We start from the raw sequence: 20,646 nt of genomic DNA, 5'->3' as shown, positions 1-20,646 counted from the left end.
GACATCTGTACTGAAAACACAGTTTTGGGCTTTAATGGTGAATCTTTCATATTGCTTAAGAATTTATTTCTAATATTATGGGAGATCATGTTATATACTGTTAACATTTATAGGTTTTTTCTCATTAAGAGGGCACTATACTATTAATGATTCCATGTTTTATACCATCAAGTTATAAATAATGACAGTGGCCACATTCTTAAATCAAAAACCAGCATGTTTGGACTTAAAAGAACGTCCTTCCCCTTAATTTGTAAATTTACTTAGAAGTGTTGCAAACCTGTGAAATTTTACCCATATGACACAGATTTGGTGACCAACATTTGTTAATAAGAATAAAGGTATAATAAATTAAGAATTTTCCATAAATTAAAGACAAATAATTGCCATAAAATATATTATTTAATGAGCTTTAAGAGCTTTTTCAATTTTACATTGGGATAAGTGGACGGAGTTGCTTGTAGCTAGATAAGGACTCTACATGTCCTGAAGGCTGAGCTGGCATATTTATAATTTGTTATGGGCACATCAGTGTTCCAAAAGTCAGTAAAGATGAGCTGGTATGCTACACAAATTGATTTTAGACACACAAAATTAAAACAGTACGTAATTATTTCAGAATCTAGGAATAGTGCATTCCACAGGATACAAAAATTCATTTAAGCCTAAGCTTAAAATACCTTTACAATCCTACTTTGCTCATGTCTCCTTGAGCAACTCCTTATCCAGTCGCAGTCATTCTACTGAAGCCCATTTGCATGAACAATGACATGTTCAAAATTTTTACCTCACAGAGTATCAGGCAAATAATCCATTCCCTATTTTAAGCATAGCTTATTTGCCTGACTCAAACCTAAGAGTCACCGCTTTTGGATAATATGTTTTAACTGCACATTACAAGATATACCTCAGTCTTTGTCTTAACTGACCTCGCCTCTTGGTGTTCTGCCTGTTGCTGCTCTGCATTATTCACATAATTATATATAAATGCTCTCTTGCTTTGCAAGCCTAGATGTCTCCCTTTTCTTCCTGAATCTTCCTGATCTTTTGCAAGATAGTATGCTTAAAAATGTTGCCCACATTATTGAAAAAAAGGAAATGCATAACAAATATTTGAGGATTATCAAATATAATCAGCTTCAAAAGGATTAGAATAAAGTCAAATCACCTCATTCTAATTTTAAAAAATAAAAGCTTTTACCCTTTTGAGACTCAAGATAGCTTAGCTGATGTATATTTAGTAGGAAAAACACTGGTTAATCAACTGATTAGGTATTTTATCATCTACTAACCATATCAATTACGAAGAAATCACATTTAGGTATTTTACTTGTATAAGTATGTTATCCCATTCAGTAATCTTAGGAAACCAAATGCTTGTATCAACTGCTTGCCATCCTCTAGGCTGGCTTCACCTTCAGCCATGACGCATATCCAATAACAAGGATCCTACCGGCACGTTAACACAGCAACCTCTTTATAGGAAAATACTAATGAAAAACTATGTGTTTGGTTTTTTTCATTATACATACATATTAAATGTTCATATATCCTTCAGTGGCAGTTCCAATAAGGACATTTACCAAACTTTCTAAGAAACAAGTGTAAACTACAAGAAACAAGAGAATAAAATAAAACTGATAATTGTCACATTTTAATATAGGAAAAGATTAATTTTAGGAACATGTAATCAATAATAGCTATAGATATTGTTACAGGTTTGATTAAGAAAACTACTAATATTTGATACAAAATGTTATTTACTATACCGTTTCATTTTTGCCTTTTCTTCCCTCTGGCTAAAAGAATCACAAGTATCTCATTTTAAAAAGTCAAACAACTACATAAAATATTATAAAGCTGTTAAAGAATATTTGTATAAAGACTCAATATAATATTAATGAATAACAATTAACAACTTACAGGTATTTCAATTTTTGCTTTAAGCGTTTGGTCTTTTTTAATATTCTGAACTTGAATTGCTGGTCCTGACAAAATACTTGTTCCAGAACTACTGCAATCCACAACGTAGAGTGGAAGGTTTGGAGCACCTGAAAACTATTGGAAGCATACAAAATAATTTAAGACCCCAAACAAATGTAACTTATTATTCAATAATTGTTATTTAAATTTTCAAATAATTTAGTACAGCTACTATTTCTGGCTATAAATTAGAAAACTGTAAATATAATTCCCTAATATTCTAGACAATTTCTGAATGAAAAGAGTAACTTTCTATAATTGTAGGTAAAATTTGTTGATTTTGGAAGAAAAACCAACTTCCTCAACCATTATTCTTTCTTTTTTTCACTCCACCTATTTGGGTTTTCCTTTCCATTTTATGCTCTTTTACTCACATTCATTTATCCATCCATCCCCAATCATAAAGGGTATCTCCATTGTTCTACTCATAAATTAAATACTTCACCTGAAATAAGGAGGACAGACTAAGGAAAGAGAGGGGAGGAATCTGTAGTCCAATGCTTGGCACAGCTGGCACCATTACTGGCTTAGGAATACTGAAAACTACTGGCAATGAAATATCCCACAAATTTCTCCATGGAATAATCATTACATGATCTAGATACTATATAAGGCTTACTATAAAGGAGCCAAAAGATACAGTGATTTCCATTTACTACCATGGGATTCAAAATCTACTTATTCTTATCTTACAATAGCTTACCTTACAATGAACAATCAATTTTGGTTGTGCTGTTATATTGTCTGATTCATCCAAAACTTCTACCTGAAATGGGAAAGCTGTTCCATTTTCTATAACTAAAATTTCAGAATCAGGTTTCACTTTCAATCGACGAGGGGGACCTACAAGCAAATTGTATAATGATACAGAGATTCAAGTTTCTAAAACTGAAATGTTAAAGTAGTAAAAAAAAAAACAGCTTTTAACATTTCAAGTTTTAATATCTTTTAAATAATGCCAAGAGAGAAAAAATATCCATGTTTAATCATTTCTATCTCCCAAATGCATAGATTCTATACATGACCAGAGCTGCCTCAATTATATTAAATATCTCATGTCTATACTTAGTTTCATGCAACAAGCTAAGACACAGTGACAACTCATGCTAGAAATCACCCAAACGTGAAATACTGAAGATATCCTGGAGAAAAAGTATTCAAGAATAAAAGTAAAAATTTATTAAACTACCTTTTACTTTACACAGTGAGATGATTTCTCAGGCACACTGCACCCTGTTTTAGGTAATTTTGCTCAAAGGACCAGTTCACATAATGACATAACCAGATAATTTACTTGTTAGATTGCCCACAACACTTTGATATCCTAAGCAAGCTGCACCACAAGTTCCTTCTAAACTAATAAAGAGGGTTTACACTTTTGCAGCAAGATTACCTGATATGACCTATGAACACTGATATTTTAAAATACAATTTATGTTAAATACTGAGAAAACAGGTTTACAAAGAACAGTTTTATCAGTTAATATTTGTGTTTTTACCATATGCCAACTCTATTCTCAGAATCCTTATAATGATCTTGATCAAGGAGGCAATAAATATTATTATTCCCATTTTATGGATGAGGAAACTGGGACCCAGAGAGATTAATTATTTTGTCCAGGTCACATGGCTTCTAAGTAGCAGACTCAGGTTAGATCCTAGTTTTGTAATTTGAAACCTCTTGACCATTATCACTGCACAGTTCCACTTTCCACTTTACCACCTTCACTGTCAAATTCTAAAAAAATGTCAGAACTATCTGGTTAATAAGAATTTCCCTTGAGTAGATCTGAGTAATCCATACATTTTAGCTAACCTCTTAAAATAAAAGCAGTATAAGTATTAATATGCAATAATTTTTTTCTTATACTTCTACCAATGGCCAATCTTTACTTCTTTATCAATTCATGCTTGAGGGAAAGCTCAAACTACAAGAATTTGTGAAAGGAAATAGCTAATATGCTTCTTTTCATTAAAACCAGTACAAAAGGTGATATATGGACAAAGATATGATCATGGTATCGTTAATATCAGAGCTAAAGCTTCCATAACAAGCACTATTCTATGTGTTGTAGAGCACATGTACTTCTCACTCTGCACAGTACTGTGTTAATGAGGATTCGTGTATCTTGAAAGTGTATCCTCCAGTCAGTTACCACCAAAACCATGCAAAGTAAGGGTTGTCCATATTAACTCATTTAATTTTCACACAAGCTCTGTGAAAGTAGGTATTATTTCATTTTACACATAAGAAAACCGAGGCACAGAACAACTATACCTCACTGGTAAGTGTCAGAGCTTAGATTCAAAACCAGAAAGGCTGATGCCAGAACGCACTCTTTGAACCTCCACAATAGACTGATTCTCAAATTAGCTGGCTTTTTGTACCCTAACTTTACTGTAACTTCATTTTCGAGTTGAGAAATCATTATTCAAATTAACAACATAAAAGCATAAGAAACTTTTCTTCTTATAATATGAAATATTTAGTTATATCAGAAAAAGTATAGATCCAGTTCTAACATAAGCCTAATTAGTTTATCCTTGAGAATAGTTTCCCAATGTATTTTCAATATTCACATTTTTCTCCCAAGATTATTTTTAGAACTTCACTCAAGTCTTCCTAAATGTTTTCCTGTTTTTTAATTGATCATTTCTGTTAGCACTGTTTGGCATTCAAATATATGAGGGTGAGTCCAAAATTATCCACACTCTGGCTGTAGAATTTATAGAAGTTTTAATATAACCAGAGTGCGGATAATTTTGGACTCACCCTCGTATTTTCAAGACTTAAACCATAACCAAACCAAAAAACACTTCACCTTTATAAGTGTCATTATACTTTATCATAAGAATATTATTTAAAAGGTAAATATTAGGAATATTTCTTAAAGTAATATTACCTGGTAGTAATCTAATTTTCAAAATCTGAGAGTCTTCTTTTAAACCCGGCAGAATAACCTTCAGATTAAAATTCTGTTGAAAAAATTATTTTAATTAAATTCAGGTCCTAAATAAATACTTGAGTAATTTACCACCTCAATTCTGATTTATTTTTTGCTTTTCAATTTCATACCATTATAGAAATCTACTCCGCAAATTTATATTGACTAAAATTACCATATATATGTATGAAAGAGATACAGGTGAAAAAAACTGATTTATATTGCCTCTATATAGGCAATACTATCTTCAAATTCAAAAGGCATAACCTCTGAATAATTATCAGAATTAGGATGGGCATTATAAAAAATGTGGAAAGTAGTAAAATGGAAAACCCCAAAATCTAGACGTATCTAAAAACAATGTGGTGTTCCAGATTAGATCCTGGAATAGAAAAATAATAGCAGAAAAACTGTTATGGAAAGGCTGAAGTCCAGAGTTTTGTTAATAGTATTATATCAATGTTAATTTCTCAGTTTGGATAAATATATAATAGTTGTATAAGATGTTAATAGAGAAAGCTGGGTGAAGAGTATATGTGAACGGTATACCATCTCTCCAACTTTTCTGTAAAATAATTATTTCAAAATAAAAAGAAATCTTTTTAGTAAGTTTACCTTACTAAAGTCAAATTTTCCATGAATTTCAAGTTCTTTTGCCAGAAAAAGCTTAATTCAGAAAGATGTATAGAACTTGCTCTTTGATTCAATTATACAAGGAAGTATAGTATACAGTACTTAAACTCACATGCTCTATTTTAAACATTATTTTGACATGGAAAATTTTTTAAATATATATTGAAGGTAATGACACAATGGAAAAAAAGTAACATAATACTTAAGTGGTTAGGCATAGTGTTCACATTAGTCATACTAATCTATTAGCTACTTTATATACTTAACTGAAAAATGACCTTACTGGAGCTTGCCTTTACTATCCTTAATCTTATTCCTTTCAAAACACTTCCTTTATCCAAATACCAAACCCAATACGTTTACAGAAGTGAGCTAAAGTTTCTCATATTTTTGTTCCTATTCTAAGAAAAATACTGAAAAATGGAAAAAGAGAAAAAAAGAAGCAACACAGTACTAGGTAACTGTTGAAAATGGCTTTGCGAAAGGACCGGAATGAAAATGATGATAGCTGAAAATATTTAATTTATAAATTTCAACAAACAGCAGCAGCAAACATACTGGTCTTTCTCAGAGATGTTAAGTGGTAATGGTATGTTGGGTGACATGATCCTGATTAATTCCTAAGAACCTAACATTACTGCCATCTCATCCTGTCACAAAAACGTTATTCAAATTTAAATTTCTAATTTCATTTTTACCACATAAGAAATAAACATGCATTATAACATGTATGTACAATGCTTACCTTGCCTTGACAAGAGTTTACAGGGCCCTTAGCTGTAACACCTCGAATGACACAATTTGGTCCTTTGGTTATTTCTTCATAATGTAAAGATAAACCACTGGAAAAAAATAAACTATTTTTTAACTTTCCCTCCATTACCTACAAATAAGCCGCAAATGTTCTTTTTTCTTTTTTTTCGGCTGCACCACACGGTTTGCAGGATCTTAGTTCCCTGACCAGGGATTGAACCCGGCCCTCAGCAGTGAAAGCACACAGTCCTACTCACTGGACCTTCAAGGAATTCCTGCTGCAAATGTGTTCTGTCTTTTCATATGATATTCTCATTTTTAATTTATTTTTCTAATAAAATTGTATTTTTTAAAATAGAAATAAATGAACAGAAGCAAATTCCCATGAATTTTTTTTTACAAAAAAAGAAAAAAAAATCCAGCAAGTATTAGTAAGTGATACCACTCGTCCAATCAGTAAAGATACAAGGTAAGAAACAATCAAATGCTAGGCCATGTATATAGGTCAAAGAAAATTAAACATCCAAATTGGCCAGGCTTAAGGATGTCTTCAGACTTTGCCCAGGATTTTTTTCAAATCCTTCACCCATAGGGATTTTGGAGACCTTCTGGCACCTATTAAACTGAATGGCAATTTTAGATGAAGTCCAAATAATTAAGTACAGCCTTGTGCTAATGTAACCTTGTTAGAATGTGTACTGAGATCCTCTAATGTACTACCATGAACAATGTGATTCCTAAATAACCTTTGACCACCTGCAGGAACCTCAGAGTCAATATTTTACTCTGTCAAAGAGTAAGGTGAGAAAAAATGAAAGATATACCATGACAGAGAAAAGGCCTAATTTTTCTGAAGAATGAAATTAAATATTTATAGACATTATCTGAATAAGTTGTAAAACTTAAACAACATGGCTTGTTTGAAAAAAAGCTGTAGAGGCATATAAGGTAAAATAAACTCCCTGAGAAAGATAAACATTAATCACAGACACCTACTTTCACTATCTCTTTTTTAAAATTAATTAATTAATTAAATTTAATTTATTGGCTGCATTGGGTCTCCATTGCTGTACGCAGGCTTTCTCTAGTTGCGGGGAACGGGGGCTACCCTTTCTTGTGGTGCATGGGCTTCTCAGTGCGGTGGCTTCTCTTGTTGAGGAGCACAGGTTCTTGGCACGCAGGCTTCAGTAGCTGTGACACACGGGCTCAATAGTTGTGGCTCTCGGGCTCTAGAGTGCTGGCTCAGTGGTTGTGGCGCACGGGCTTTGTTGCTCTGCGACATGTGGGATCTTCCTGGCCCAGGGCTCAAACCCCATGTCCCCTCCATTGGCAGGTGGATTCTTAGCCACTGCGCCACCAGGAAAGTCCCTACTTTTACTATCTCTTAAAGCCTCACTAATATGAGAACAAAGGGATTCCTTTCATTTACTTTTAAAGGCAAAGATATGGAAGGTATGGAAGAAGAGACAAGGACAATAAAACTTATCTACAGAAAAAAAGGACAGACAAGTGGCAAATGACCTAGTATAGTCCCAAGAAAACTGAACTGTGAAACAGCAATGGAAAAAGCTGAAAATCAGTATATACCACAGATACCACTAGGAATTTGTGTTACTAGGTACCTCTAGAAGTGGAGCCAAAAGAGAAAGGCAAAAAAAAAAAAGGATTGATTAAAATTTAAAATTTAGATCCCCAGATCTCCCCTCTCTACCTCTGGCAGATGACTGGAGAATTATTCTCTGAAAAGCTTAAAGCAGAGAATCTGTGAATCTAGGCACAAAAGGTAAGTTGAAGGAAAGGGTAAAATAGTAAAAAGAATACAAGGGTAATACTGAATGAAATGCATACTGAGACCTTCTCATCCCCACTCCTACCCTAGCCTTGTTTCCGGACTGGCTAGGAACATGGACAGCCAAATTATTCCCCTCCAGGCAAGAGACTAAAGATTTATCTTTGAGAAAACTACCCAGCCCAAGAAAAAGACCTGAAGACGCAAGAGGATCTCCCCCAACAAAATGTTATAGATAGATCATCCTGTAGTGGAGTTCACATTCAACAGCCTCCCCCAAACTCTCAGGATCTCCTATGTGCATTTTAGTTCTCTATCAGATATAAGCAGATCACCAACGATTAACCAGATATATGAAGAAAAGAGATCAAAATCCAACAAACAAAAAGCAACTAACATGGAGACAATAAAGATTATCACTGTAGGTAACTATTTTTAAATTACCATTTATTTATCAGCAAAAAAAATGTATTACATTCATAAAACAAGAACAGGATCTACAAAAGAACATTCAGAGAACCAGGAACTTGGAAATTAAAAATATAGCAGAGGGACTTCCCTGGTGCTGCAGTGGTTAAGAATCCATCTGCTGGATAGAACTACAATCTGTCATACATAGTGAAGTAAGTCAGAAAGAGAAGGACAAATATTGTATGCTAACTCACATATACGGAATCTAAAAATGGTACTGATGAACTCAGTGACAAGAACAAGGAAGCAGATACAGAGAATGGACTGGAGAACTCGAGGTATGGGAGGGGGCGGGGGGTGAAGGGGAAACTGAGACGAAGCGAGAGAGTAGCACAGACATATATATACTACCAACTGTAAAATAGTCAGTGGGAAGTTGTATAACAAAGGGAGTCCAACTCGAGGATGGAAGATGCCTTAGAGGACTGGGGCAGGGAGGGTGGGGGGGACTCGAGGGGGGGGGCGTCAAGGAAGGGAGGGAATATGGGGATATGTGTATAAAAACAGTTGATTGAACCTGGTGTACCCCCCCAAAAAAAAAAATTAAAAAAAAAAAAAAAAGAAATACATTAAAAAAAAAAAAAAAAAAAAGAATCCACCTGCCAGTGCAGGGGACACGGGTTCGAGCCCTGTTCTGGGAAGATCCCACATGCCACGGAGCAACTAAGCCCGTGCACCACAATATGAGCCTGTGCTCTAGAGCCCTTGAGCCATAACTATTGAGCCCAAGTGCTACAACTACTGAAGCCCATGTGCCTAGAGCCCATGCTCCCCAGCAAGAGAAGCACCACAATGAGAAGCTTGCGTATCACAACGAAGAATAGCCCCCGCTCACAGCAGCTAGAGGAAGCACATATGCAGCAAGGAAGACCCAACACAGCCAATAAAAATAAATTTATTAAAAAAATTAAAATACAGCAGAAAGGAAAAACTCAATGGAAAGATATAAAGATAAAATTGAGAAAGTCTGTCCAAAAGTAAAGCAAAAACACAAAAAAGGTTAAGAAAAATGGAAAAATTAGGAAAATCAAAGAACCAGTCCCAAAGGTACACATCAAATAAATAAGGATCCCCAAAAGAGAAAACAGTGATGATGGAAGGCAGAGAATGAAGTACTTCAAATAATGAAGAGACCTATACAAAGACGTATCATTACAGAATTTTGCCCTGTTGAGAATTAAAAGTAGGTCCTATAAGCTTCTGGCCAGAATACATAAGAAACATAAAAAGGAAAATTAAACAGAACAAATTTAAACTTATCAGCAACGGTAGAAGCTAAAAGGTAAAAATGGACCAACGCTTTCTTAATTTTGATGGAAAGTAGTATCCAACTTTCAATTCAATCAACCAAGTAGAACAGAGACGTTTTCAGAGCAATAATTTTATCTTACATGTAAATCCTTTCTTAGGAAACTAGTGAAGAATGTGCTCCAGTAGAAGGAGAGGGACATGGGATTCTTTCAAAATTGGAGACCCATGAAAGGTTAAAGGCTAAATAAATAAGCTACTTAACAATCTCACAAATTCAGGAATGTTTCTTCAAGGACCTGAAAGTCAACTCTCTGAAAATTTAATCATCAATAAAGGTAAACCCCTATCTCCCAGATTCCTGGATCTAACTTCCTTCTGATCAACTGACTCCATATTGCAAACTCTACACCCAGTCATAAAGATACTTAGCAATTTTTCTTGAAAACATGAATGTGGTAAGTTATATTCACTTACCCATGTAACAGAGTAAAATTTCCTTCAGCTTTTGCAATTTCTTTATCAGATTGTGATGAGCATCACATTCTGATTTACTGTTTACTCAATCATAAAATTGTTTACTTTCTCCCCACCTTTGTGAAGAAGTTTTCTAGGTTGACAGGAGGTTTTATTTTTAATATATTTCCCCAACACAAAAGACAAAGGGAATTCCCAGGATGAAGGTGAAAGAAGATCACAGAAGGACAAATGTAACAAGCATAAGAGCAACCTATCCAAACTGAAGCACGTCACAAAGTTCCAAGAGAGATGTCTACAAGAGTAAGAAACTATCTATGTAGCAAGCATCTTGAGAAGAAACCAGACAACTGGCAGAGAGTTACTTAGCAAAGAAAAAAGGTATAACAACAGCTGTGCAATGAAGAAATCAGCACTTACGTAATTATAATAAAGCAAGCGCTAAATACTGATCAAGCCAGAATATAACTTTACTGAATAATGTGGGAATAGGAAGGAGGCTTATTTGTAATATAAGTGGCAACAAGAGAGTGTGTCCTCATCTTCCATAGCCATATGTCAAGAGATAATGCTTAAAACTGAAGAATCAGGATATAACAATATATCTAAGTTACTTAAATACATGGCAATAGGTACTAAAAGATTCGAGTAAGAAAGCTGAAAAGTGGTTTTGAGAAGTGAATTGTGGGTGGGGTGGAGAGGGCAGAGGAACTACACTTTTTTTTATACAAGCCTTATCAAGCTATTTGATTCTTTAGGCTATATGTGTGAATCATTTTTATTTTAATTTAGTTAACACTGAAAATAAAAAACAAATAAACCCACTCAGACAATGATCTTACTTTATTGAAGGTAAAGTCACACAGCCAGACCACCAAGATTTTTTTTTTAAGCCCCAAATCTTAATTACCAGTATGTACGTGTGATAGAGATTCTGTGTGTAAGAATGTCCTATCAAGGATAAGATGGAAGTTATAACTGAAAACAGGGGTCAACTAACGCACAAATATTTTCCATTTGTGACTACACAGATTACTTTCAGTGTTTTATTTTTAAAAAACATATGTTCAAGTAGTCAGCTCCTCCATTATGGTTTAATATTCAAATGAATGCAATATGTCAAAATCACTTTTTCCACAACAACCACTTTTTGCAACTTAGAACATTTAGAAAAATTAATTTTCAATATTTTTTATAACTGTTTTGTTTTTCAGGAACTTAGCCGTGGTATAAATCTGGACACTAAACTAACTACATTTCACTAGTTTGTGAGCTTCTAGAAGGCAAATACTATGTTCTTATTCACGTCTATATCTCTAGCTAGCAAATGCCTGGAATATACAGTACATACCCAAATGATTAAAAGAGTAAACAATTACACCAAAAGGGGGGAAAAGTACATAGTAATAGCAAAAGAAAGCATACTTTAAAAAGTGGGCCCAGGGACTTGCCTGGCAGTCTACTGGTTAAGACTCTCTGCTCCCACTGCAGGGGGTACGGGGTTCGATCTGATCCCTGGTTGGGATAAGATCCTGCATGCTGTGCAGTGTGGCCAAAAACCAAACCAAACCAAACCAAACACAAACGCAGTGGGCCCAAAAAGACAAATTTGGCAGAAATCTGAGAAACAAGATTTTCTCCCTAGGCACCTCAAAAAGAGGTAATGGAAAACAAAGAACATTCTCAATTCTATAACTGAACATACTGTTTAAGTTTTCAGAGCTATTTCTTAGCATAAGCCAATCATATTACTCTATGGGGCTATTAAGTGAAGGCAAATTCTAAGGAAAGACCAAATTTCCATGGAAAGCATAAACTTTACTGATATGGTTTTAAAAACAAACAAAATTTTATTAGCAGGGTTAAAACCTACCAGTAGGTAACCACTAAGTTTAAACGGCCATAATTTCTAAGCAAACAACGAAACAAACATGGTATGGTTTGTCGAATTGCCAGGAGACACCACATCATACTTGCAAAAAGAAATGAAGTAAGACAGAGCTATCAGTCTCACCCAAACAACTGTAACAGTAAATTCAGTGAAAATAAACTTTATTGAAGTAATTTATGTATGATACTACAGCCTCAGAGAATAGCTTGGGACTAAGTAAATCCTCCATATATAAAATATACACTAAGTATTTTAAATAATAAATCTGAAGTTAACCGAATACAAATAATTTAAGCTAAAAAAAGAAAAAAGTGAATACTTAGCAGATATGAAAATTCAGATTACCTTGCTTCAAAAACTGGCTGAATATCAGCTGATAGTTGACTAGTATGACCAAATTCATCCTGAAACTCCAGAGGGATACTGAATGGGACTCCAACACGAAAAGGAGGATCCAACAGACCAAATGAAAATTTCTCTGGTTTACCCTCTTAATAAAAAAAAAGTAAACATGAAAAGAAAATTCATCAGCAGAAAATTCACTGTAGATAGAAACATCTATTTATATAGGGAAGATTAGACTACAATAAACATGGTATTTTAAATCTGTGCAAAATTTATATAAATATCTATAATCCACCTGTGAAAATAATAAAATTAGATCTTTATTTCACACCATGTATAAAAGTCTAGAGATAGAGATAAATCTGTTTTTATACTATGAAATTATTTGAATATAATAAAGGAATATTTTTACAATTTTATAGTAGGAAAAACTAAGGCAAAACACAATACTGAATATCTATACAAGGATATATTTGATAAAGTTTAAAGTATTTTATTAGATACAAAGTTAATAAAGAAGCTCTATATGAGAAAATATTTGCAACACATGCAATAAAGGATTAAAATCCGCAATACATTAAAACTTCCTATGAACAGCTATTCCCAAAGTGGTCTCTAGTCTAACAGTTTCAAGTCAGCCCCTGGGAAATTATTAGAAATGCAAATTCGAGGGCTCACCTCATCCTACTGAGTCAGAAACTCCAGGAGTGAGGCCCACCAGCCTGAAGTTTAATAAGCCCAGCAGTTGATTTAGATAAAACTTAAATTTCAGAATTACTGTTTTACACTATTAAAAAGGGCACAGTAAAGGAACAGACTTTCACAGATGACAGACAATGTCCAATAAAGGCCAGAAGAGGTACACAACCTAATAATTAAATAATTTAACTGCCAACTAGGCTAAATAAATATTACAATATAGGTTGGCCAGGAATGAACATAGGCAAATAGGAACACTCAGTCTGTTGGTGAGGTTACACAACCTTCTGGGAGGGCAATGTAACAGTAAATACATATAAAATACTAAAGCACACATTTCAGCTTGGCAATTCTACTTCTCGGTATCCACTGTATAGAGAAATTCTAGCACATGTACACAAAGCATCATAATTTTTTTCTGTATAGAAATATGATTTGTAATAGCCAAAAAACTGGAAACACCTGAAATGTTCATCAAAGAAAACTGCTTAAACTGCAGCATGTCCATACTGTGGAATGTTCCACAGCGGTTATTTAAAGAACATGGTAGATCTGTATGTACAAAACTTGGAGATACACTCCCCAAGGTGGCCTTCTGATTAGAGAAGGCAAGAAAATCACAGGTACTTAAATCAGCTCTCTAAACCCCATAATAATATGACATTACAGATATTTTTTTTAAAAAAGGCCTAAACCTACAAAAACAATGAACAAGAAAAAAAGACAACAGTAATGAATTTGAAAGCTGGAGTATAAATGAGCAAGTATAACTAACTTAGCAGAAAGACTCAAGAAATCAAATCTTCAATCATCAACAAAGCAATCAGGGAGCCGATTTAATTCACACTACATAACACTCAAAAGTCTCCAGAATAGCTCTATCAAGTAGGAGCGAAATTGAAATAAAAAAGGAAGATGTGTTCAAGTCTGTTTGAGAAACAGTTCCTCAAATGCCCACCCCTCAATACACAGAGCCAGCCAACTGCCTTTCTCACCTTCAGCAATGTTCAGAAGGTTTCTTCTCTGCGGAAGCTAAGAGTAAGTCCAAGAAGTAAGGGACATAACACTACTGAAAGCATCACAGTTTATTGAAAACAGGAAAATCAAGTGAAAGATTAGTACTAAATGTGAAACCTCTAACAGTCTGCCCCAGCTTGGCTCCCCAAGTTCTGGCACCCAGGTGTTTACACTCTACTTTGGGGAATCTGAACAGCCAAAGAGAAAAAAACCTAAAATTCTCTTATCATAATCTCCCCGAATGAAATAAACACTCTCAAATGTTCTATTCTTAAATGTGTGCAAATAATTAGTAATGTAAGAGAGGATCTAATAGGAAAGACCCAGAGCAGATATGAAAAAAAGCAACATGGAGGAAACGGGCTATGAATAAAGTTTAAAAGTATCAAAAAAAAAATACCACTATATTAACAGCCTCAGAGAATTAGTAAAGATACTGAATCCATGAAGTCAGAAGAAAATGCTTTGAAAAGGGACTAACCAGAGAATAAGATATTTTAGAAACTAAACAAATTATAGCAGAAAGGAAAAATTCAATAGAAAGTGTCAAACATCATGTTAAAGAAATCTTTTATAAGGTAGAAATATAAAACCAAGAAATGGAAAGCAGAAAAAACAATATCAGTACACCAGTCAAGAGGTCCAACATCTTAGCAGATGTTATAGAAAGAGAAAACAGAGTAAGAAATCTAAGTAACTCAAGAAAAATTCCTAGAACTTAAAATTTCAGAAATTGGGATCCACCCCCCCCCCAATTATCCAAATATCTGAGGATTGCAGAAGAGGGAAGATGGGGGTGGTTGGATTGGGGGTGGGGGGGTGTGTTTAACATGCAAAATCAGGAATCGGAATAACTTTAGACTCTACAAGCAACAAGGGAAGCTAGAAAACAATGATGTTTTCAAAAGTTTATAAGGAATATGACTATCAGGCAGAATTATAAAGGCATTCTAAGACCAAGATGGTTATACAAGTGGTCAAACATCTATAACTAAATTATTTATTTTCCTCTTGATTTAAAATGCCACCTCTAGCATAAGAGTTACATATTGGTGTTTTGCTTACCTTTAACAGAAAATTTAATTGCTTTAGATGGTAGTGGTCTTCCTGCATAAGTGTCTGCATTACTTTCATTCAGTACAACTTGTAATTTCAATGTATAATTCCCCAACTTTTGAATATTTTCTGGACAAATTAAGAAGACATTAAAATTCAAGTAAACATAATACTGATACAATTTTTAACATTCAGAATAATAACTCACCCATTTTTTTAAACCAGTAAGGCCATTTTCCTCCATGCTGACTAATATGTGAAATGATTTCTTTATTTCCACTTGAAGCTTAATAAAAGAAGAAAAATTTATATTTTGAGAAATTAAATATAGAACATGAATATGACATGTCACATTGACATCAAATGTCTATTTGATGTACATTTTTCAAAACAGGTTTGAAACTGAAAAATCTAAAGCTATCCTATGCAAGTCAATAGCATAATGAAAATTTACTCATTCAGCTGATTAAAATTCCTTCAAGTCTTAAAAATTTATCTGTAAAAAAAAATAGAAACAGGAAAAAAATGTATTTGTAAATAAGCTCAACTGGTACAATCAGAAGAATATAGAGATCATTTTCTTTTGATATTAAAAATCATTTCTTTAAAAGTTTTCCTCAAGAGTAAAATAGCATAGTTTATTTACACAGAGTAATCGCTAAGACCCAGTGATCTATTAAGAGAAAAAAGCAACGCCTAAAGTAGGAGAAAGAAAACAGAATAGAAGGATGATATCACTTCTCTGAAATATTCCTTGTTATTTATTTTTGACTTTGGAATTATGTAAATGACTTAAAATATTCACAAAATAGAATTAAAGCAATTCATAAGCAAAACCAAAATGTAGGTAGGTGATATGACTATATTAAAAACATTATTTCAACTGACTTCAATTTTAGAATATATAAAAACCTTAAGGACAAAAGCACTTCAAAGAAGTCAAATTTAATCTAATAGTATTATTAATTTTATAAGTATCACTATTTTGAAACTATCTATTATAGGATAAAGCAAATAACTGTTAATGTTAAGAATCAAGATTTCAACATAAAAGAAATGAAATAAAAGCATAAAATCAAAGTGGCTAAATAAAAATTCAAGATATCAATATGAATTCAATTTTTTTTTCTTTTCCAAAAATATTCATGTTTAGCTATCAATCGAAAAAGCTTAGAAACAATTTCACCCAGTGGCCATGAGCAATCCTAACACTCAGGCCTCTAAACGCCATTCCCCACTGAAAGGAACCAACGGTAATGGGTGAATTGAGGTTTAGGGCAGAACATGTACAAGAGGATTCTAGGATGTCTTGAGCCACAAAGGGAAAAAGCTCAAATCAAAGACAGAAAGATTCTTATCAAGACAACAGAGGAGCAAACATGAAGACACATCAAAATCAAAGAAGTATGTCAAATCTATAACACCCCATACATTTACAAGAACACATTTACAAAAATTAAAAACAAGTCTCTGAGTACTATAGTACAGCACAGCACCAATTCCTGACCTGTAGTTTGCAGCTAAATAAAAAGAATCAAGCCTTTATATTTGCCTTTCCTATAAAAGCTGTGTTTCAGAGTAAACCAATGACCCTAACTGAAATTTCTTACTAATAAATAAATTAGGAAGAATAATAAATTGGGATAACAGGATAATAAATTAGGAAGAACTGAAAGAATGGGGGGGAATCACCATTTTGCATACTAAATAAGTAAAAATCATTCATGGATGAAACCATTACATCATGGATGAAAGGAGAACTTTATATTAGCCAAGTGAATTCAATAATCCATTCTAGCAGTACTAAAAGTGGGATAATTAATTACAGTCATCAAATGCCTCTTGATGTAATACCCTAAGAAACACAGATTGGTTACGGACTATTGATTCTTGCCTTAGGGGCAAAACATGGTGAACCTAAATCTATTTAAACTTTTGGAGTAATTTCCAGTCTTCCGGAAATAGAATAAACAGTGGAACAAGTTAAATGACATTCCAAAGAAACAGACAAATATGTGAAACACTCTAAAGTATGCATTTAAAAAATGATTGAAATGGTAAATTTGTTATATATGTTTTATCCAAAAAAATCTTTTAATTAAAAAAATATATATATATAGGCAGACCTTAGAGATATTGCAGGTTTGGCTTCAGACCACCATAACAAAACAAGTATCGCAATAAAGCAAGTCAAATAAATTTTTTCATTTCCCAGTGCATATAAAAGTTATGTTTACATTATATGGTAGTCTATTGAGTGTGCAATAGCATTATTTCTTTAAAAAAAAATAAAATGTACATATCTTAATTTAAAAGTACTTTATTGCTAAAAAATGCTAACCTTCACCTGAGCCTTCAGCAAGTCGTAGTAATAACATCAAAGATCACTAATCACAGATCACCATAACAAACATAATGAAAGAGTTTGAAATGTTGCCAGAATGACCAAAATGTGACACAGAGACATTAAGTGAGCAAATACTGTTGGAAAAGTGGTATTAACAGACTCGCTCAACACAGAGTTGCCAAAAACCTTCAATTTATAAAAAATGCATTATCTGTAAATGGCAATAAAGCGAAGTACAATTAAACGAGGTCTGCCTGTATGTAGTTTTTGTTTTTGTTTTTTTTTAAACAAGAGGGAGGCAGGAGGGTCAGAGTCACTCTGAAGGTTGGAAGAGGTTAGAAGATGCTACACTGCTGGCTTTGAAGATGGAGGAAGGGGCCACAAGCCAAGGAATGTGGGTGGCTTCTAGAACTGGAAAAGGCGAGGCTTCCCTAGAACCTCCAGAAGGAACACTATTCTGCTGACACTTTGATTTTAGCATAATGAAGACCACCTGGGACGGATGACCTAGAGAACTGTAAAATCATAAACATACATTGTTTTAAGTCACCAAAAAAGGTTGGAGAAATGTAAAAGAGTGTCATAAGGCCAAAAATAAGAGTAATGCAGTAAAATGAGTTAATCAAATTGTTCAATGCTGCTAAGGCTAAGACATTTATACAATGAAAGTATACATTACCATTGACTAGTTTATAAATGTTGGAAATAAACACATAGTGAATAAAACACCAGACCTTTAAAATCCATGGACCAGACACACAAGTATATAGTGATAGAACAGATTATTGAAAATACAAATTGAAAATACTTTCAGGAAGTCAAGACAAAATCAACACCCAAAAAAGTTAACAAACAAGGTGATGCAAGTTGGAAAAATACAAGATGAACAATAAATAATATGCAGTTCTTTTCCCTTTACCAAAGAGTGGGCCAGGATTCTCATCTAAAAAAAGTACTTCTGGCCTACAGGTTCAGAGACATAGTATTTTTGATTTGGAAGGGATCTTAAGGATTATCCAGTCTAAATTCCTATTCAGTACAAACTGCTATATGTATACACATCATATCTTTATTTTAGCCCACAGCTACCTACAGAGGAAAATTCAGAATAAAATGTTAAAATAAAACCTGCAGAAAACAAGTGACTTTTTAAAAAATGAGTTATTCATAACACTTTTGGAACTCCTAACTTTAATCAAATGCACTATCTATCAAATTGTTAGGTCATAATTACATGAAGATGTTAAAACATGTATTATATACTTAAGGACAACAATAAAGACCCAAATTAGTTTTTAATACTTACAGTGTAATATAACTTTGAGCTCAACCAGCAGTTTCTTTGACCCTCCATGACTTGTTCCTGGAAGCTTTTGCATTGCTTCCCCTTTTTTATTCAATATTTCAATTCTTAATGCACCTATCAGTCCAAAATTAAAAATAAGAATGTCTTAGTTACACCCAAAGAATCTGATGAATCTGCTAGGTCTTTACATAGCATTTTAATTTTTCATGGTCTTTTACCATGAAATGTAAGACATAAGAAAAGCATTTTTTCAGCATTAAACAAACAAACAACACACAAAAAACACAAAAACATACCAATGGGAGTTCCAGCAGGCCTAATCTCATTTGGCAATAATTCATCTCCTTCAGGCCAAGTCACTGACAATCTATCAGGGAGCCTATTATGAAACCAAAATATTAATGTTTCATGAACTGTGTTAATTATGGTCTTATTTTTAAAAATAAAAGTTCTTAGAAACTTTAATATTTATTTCTAATTTTTTTTGAAAGGTTAAATCTGGAATCCCGTATGATTAACATTCTAAACATTCTCTCCTCCTCAACCATTGCTGTGGCCACAAAGACAAAATCTCTTGGTGTTAACAGCCAGGAACTGTCCTTTTTTTGAGATTTTTCTATTCATTTATAGTACAAGCTACCTCTGGGAGACAGGATAAACTCTACAAATAAAGAAATTACCAGCTAGATTCAGTAAGAATCAAAATGACTGCATCATGAGCCATGCAAGAATCACAGTTTTGTTTTTCGATTTCCTTTTACTTCTTTTGTACTAATCTTTACTTCTCAGTAGTTACTACCATTTTCTTCTAGCTGTAGGCTAAAGTTTTTTTTTTTCTTTAACAAACTTACTCATAGTGCTGACAACAGTGACACTTAGATATGAGATTTCCTCATATTTCCATAAAACAAACACAGGACTCTGTTTTCATAACTAGAGCTCTCAGTTTTTTTTTTTAAACAGCAAGAAGTTATCACAACATACACATCTAAGACTACAAGTACCCAAATGGAAGAGAATAAAGACATAATAATAGCTAAAAGGAAAATTCCTCTTGATTTTTATTATTTTTTACCATGCATCTTGAAATGTAAATTACCTTGCCATTTCATCTTCTACATATTTTTTCACAGCTTTCTCAGCAACTGTCCTATCCAGCTTTGCAATTGGCACAGTTTTTATTTCATCATACAGTGCTTGAGGTTCCTGAATAAACAAAAATTTTACCAACATTTCAAAAAAACTATTTAGGTTTAGCTGCAATAGGAACATTCATTTCTTCCAAAGAAACAGATTTTTACCCTAATTAAGTATATAAATCATAATAGCTATTACTACCTTATACCACAGTGTTTATTTCCATTTTTCATGTAAACTCCTTAGGCCTACTTAAATACCATTCAAATTTTAAGAGCACAGTGTGAGGATAAAACCCATCCTGGTTTTGAAGATTTTCTTTCTTGAGATAGAAGTCTGGCTCCAATGTTTACATTTGCGGGCCCTGGATGAAATGTGCACTTTACAAAATTACTGTAGTAACTAGCAATAACAATATGTAACATCTGTTAAACACTGGGCACACAGATGTTAAATTCTATAGATTATTAAAAACACCAAATATGAAACATAAAAATTCATGTTACCACTACTTTAACTAATGGAAAAGCCAAATACAAGGCAAAATAG

The 20,646-nt window shown here is 33.4% G+C and overlaps 1 protein-coding gene across 4 annotated transcripts in view; it reads right to left on the bottom strand.

Annotated features, from left to right (window-relative positions):
• SMCHD1 (structural maintenance of chromosomes flexible hinge domain containing 1) overlaps positions 1 to 20,646 on the bottom strand; it is a 127,455-nt gene that overhangs the window by 61,462 nt on the left and 45,347 nt on the right. For all 4 annotated transcript variants that reach the window (XR_009047968.1, XM_057698830.1, XM_057698829.1 and 1 more), the window contains exons 15-24: positions 20,060 to 20,166; positions 19,257 to 19,339; positions 18,961 to 19,074; positions 15,516 to 15,593; positions 15,317 to 15,436; positions 12,536 to 12,680; positions 6,307 to 6,403; positions 4,887 to 4,959; positions 2,687 to 2,826; positions 1,924 to 2,058 (exon numbers count right to left, since the gene is read on the bottom strand). Coding sequence is in view for 3 of the 4 variants with exons in the window: in XM_057698830.1 (XP_057554813.1) it covers positions 1,924 to 2,058; positions 2,687 to 2,826; positions 4,887 to 4,959; positions 6,307 to 6,403; positions 12,536 to 12,680; positions 15,317 to 15,436; positions 15,516 to 15,593; positions 18,961 to 19,074; positions 19,257 to 19,339; positions 20,060 to 20,166 (1,092 nt within the window). In the remaining variant the exon portion in view is untranslated. The remainder of the gene's footprint in view (positions 1 to 1,923; positions 2,059 to 2,686; positions 2,827 to 4,886; positions 4,960 to 6,306; positions 6,404 to 12,535; positions 12,681 to 15,316; positions 15,437 to 15,515; positions 15,594 to 18,960; positions 19,075 to 19,256; positions 19,340 to 20,059; positions 20,167 to 20,646) is intronic.

Source organism: Hippopotamus amphibius, chromosome 11, assembly GCF_030028045.1.
Source record: "Hippopotamus amphibius kiboko isolate mHipAmp2 chromosome 11, mHipAmp2.hap2, whole genome shotgun sequence".
In the NCBI taxonomy this organism is placed as follows: domain Eukaryota; kingdom Metazoa; phylum Chordata; class Mammalia; order Artiodactyla; family Hippopotamidae; genus Hippopotamus; species Hippopotamus amphibius.
Note: the sequence above shows the minus strand (reverse complement) of the source record. Positions and strands in the feature narration are given on the sequence as shown.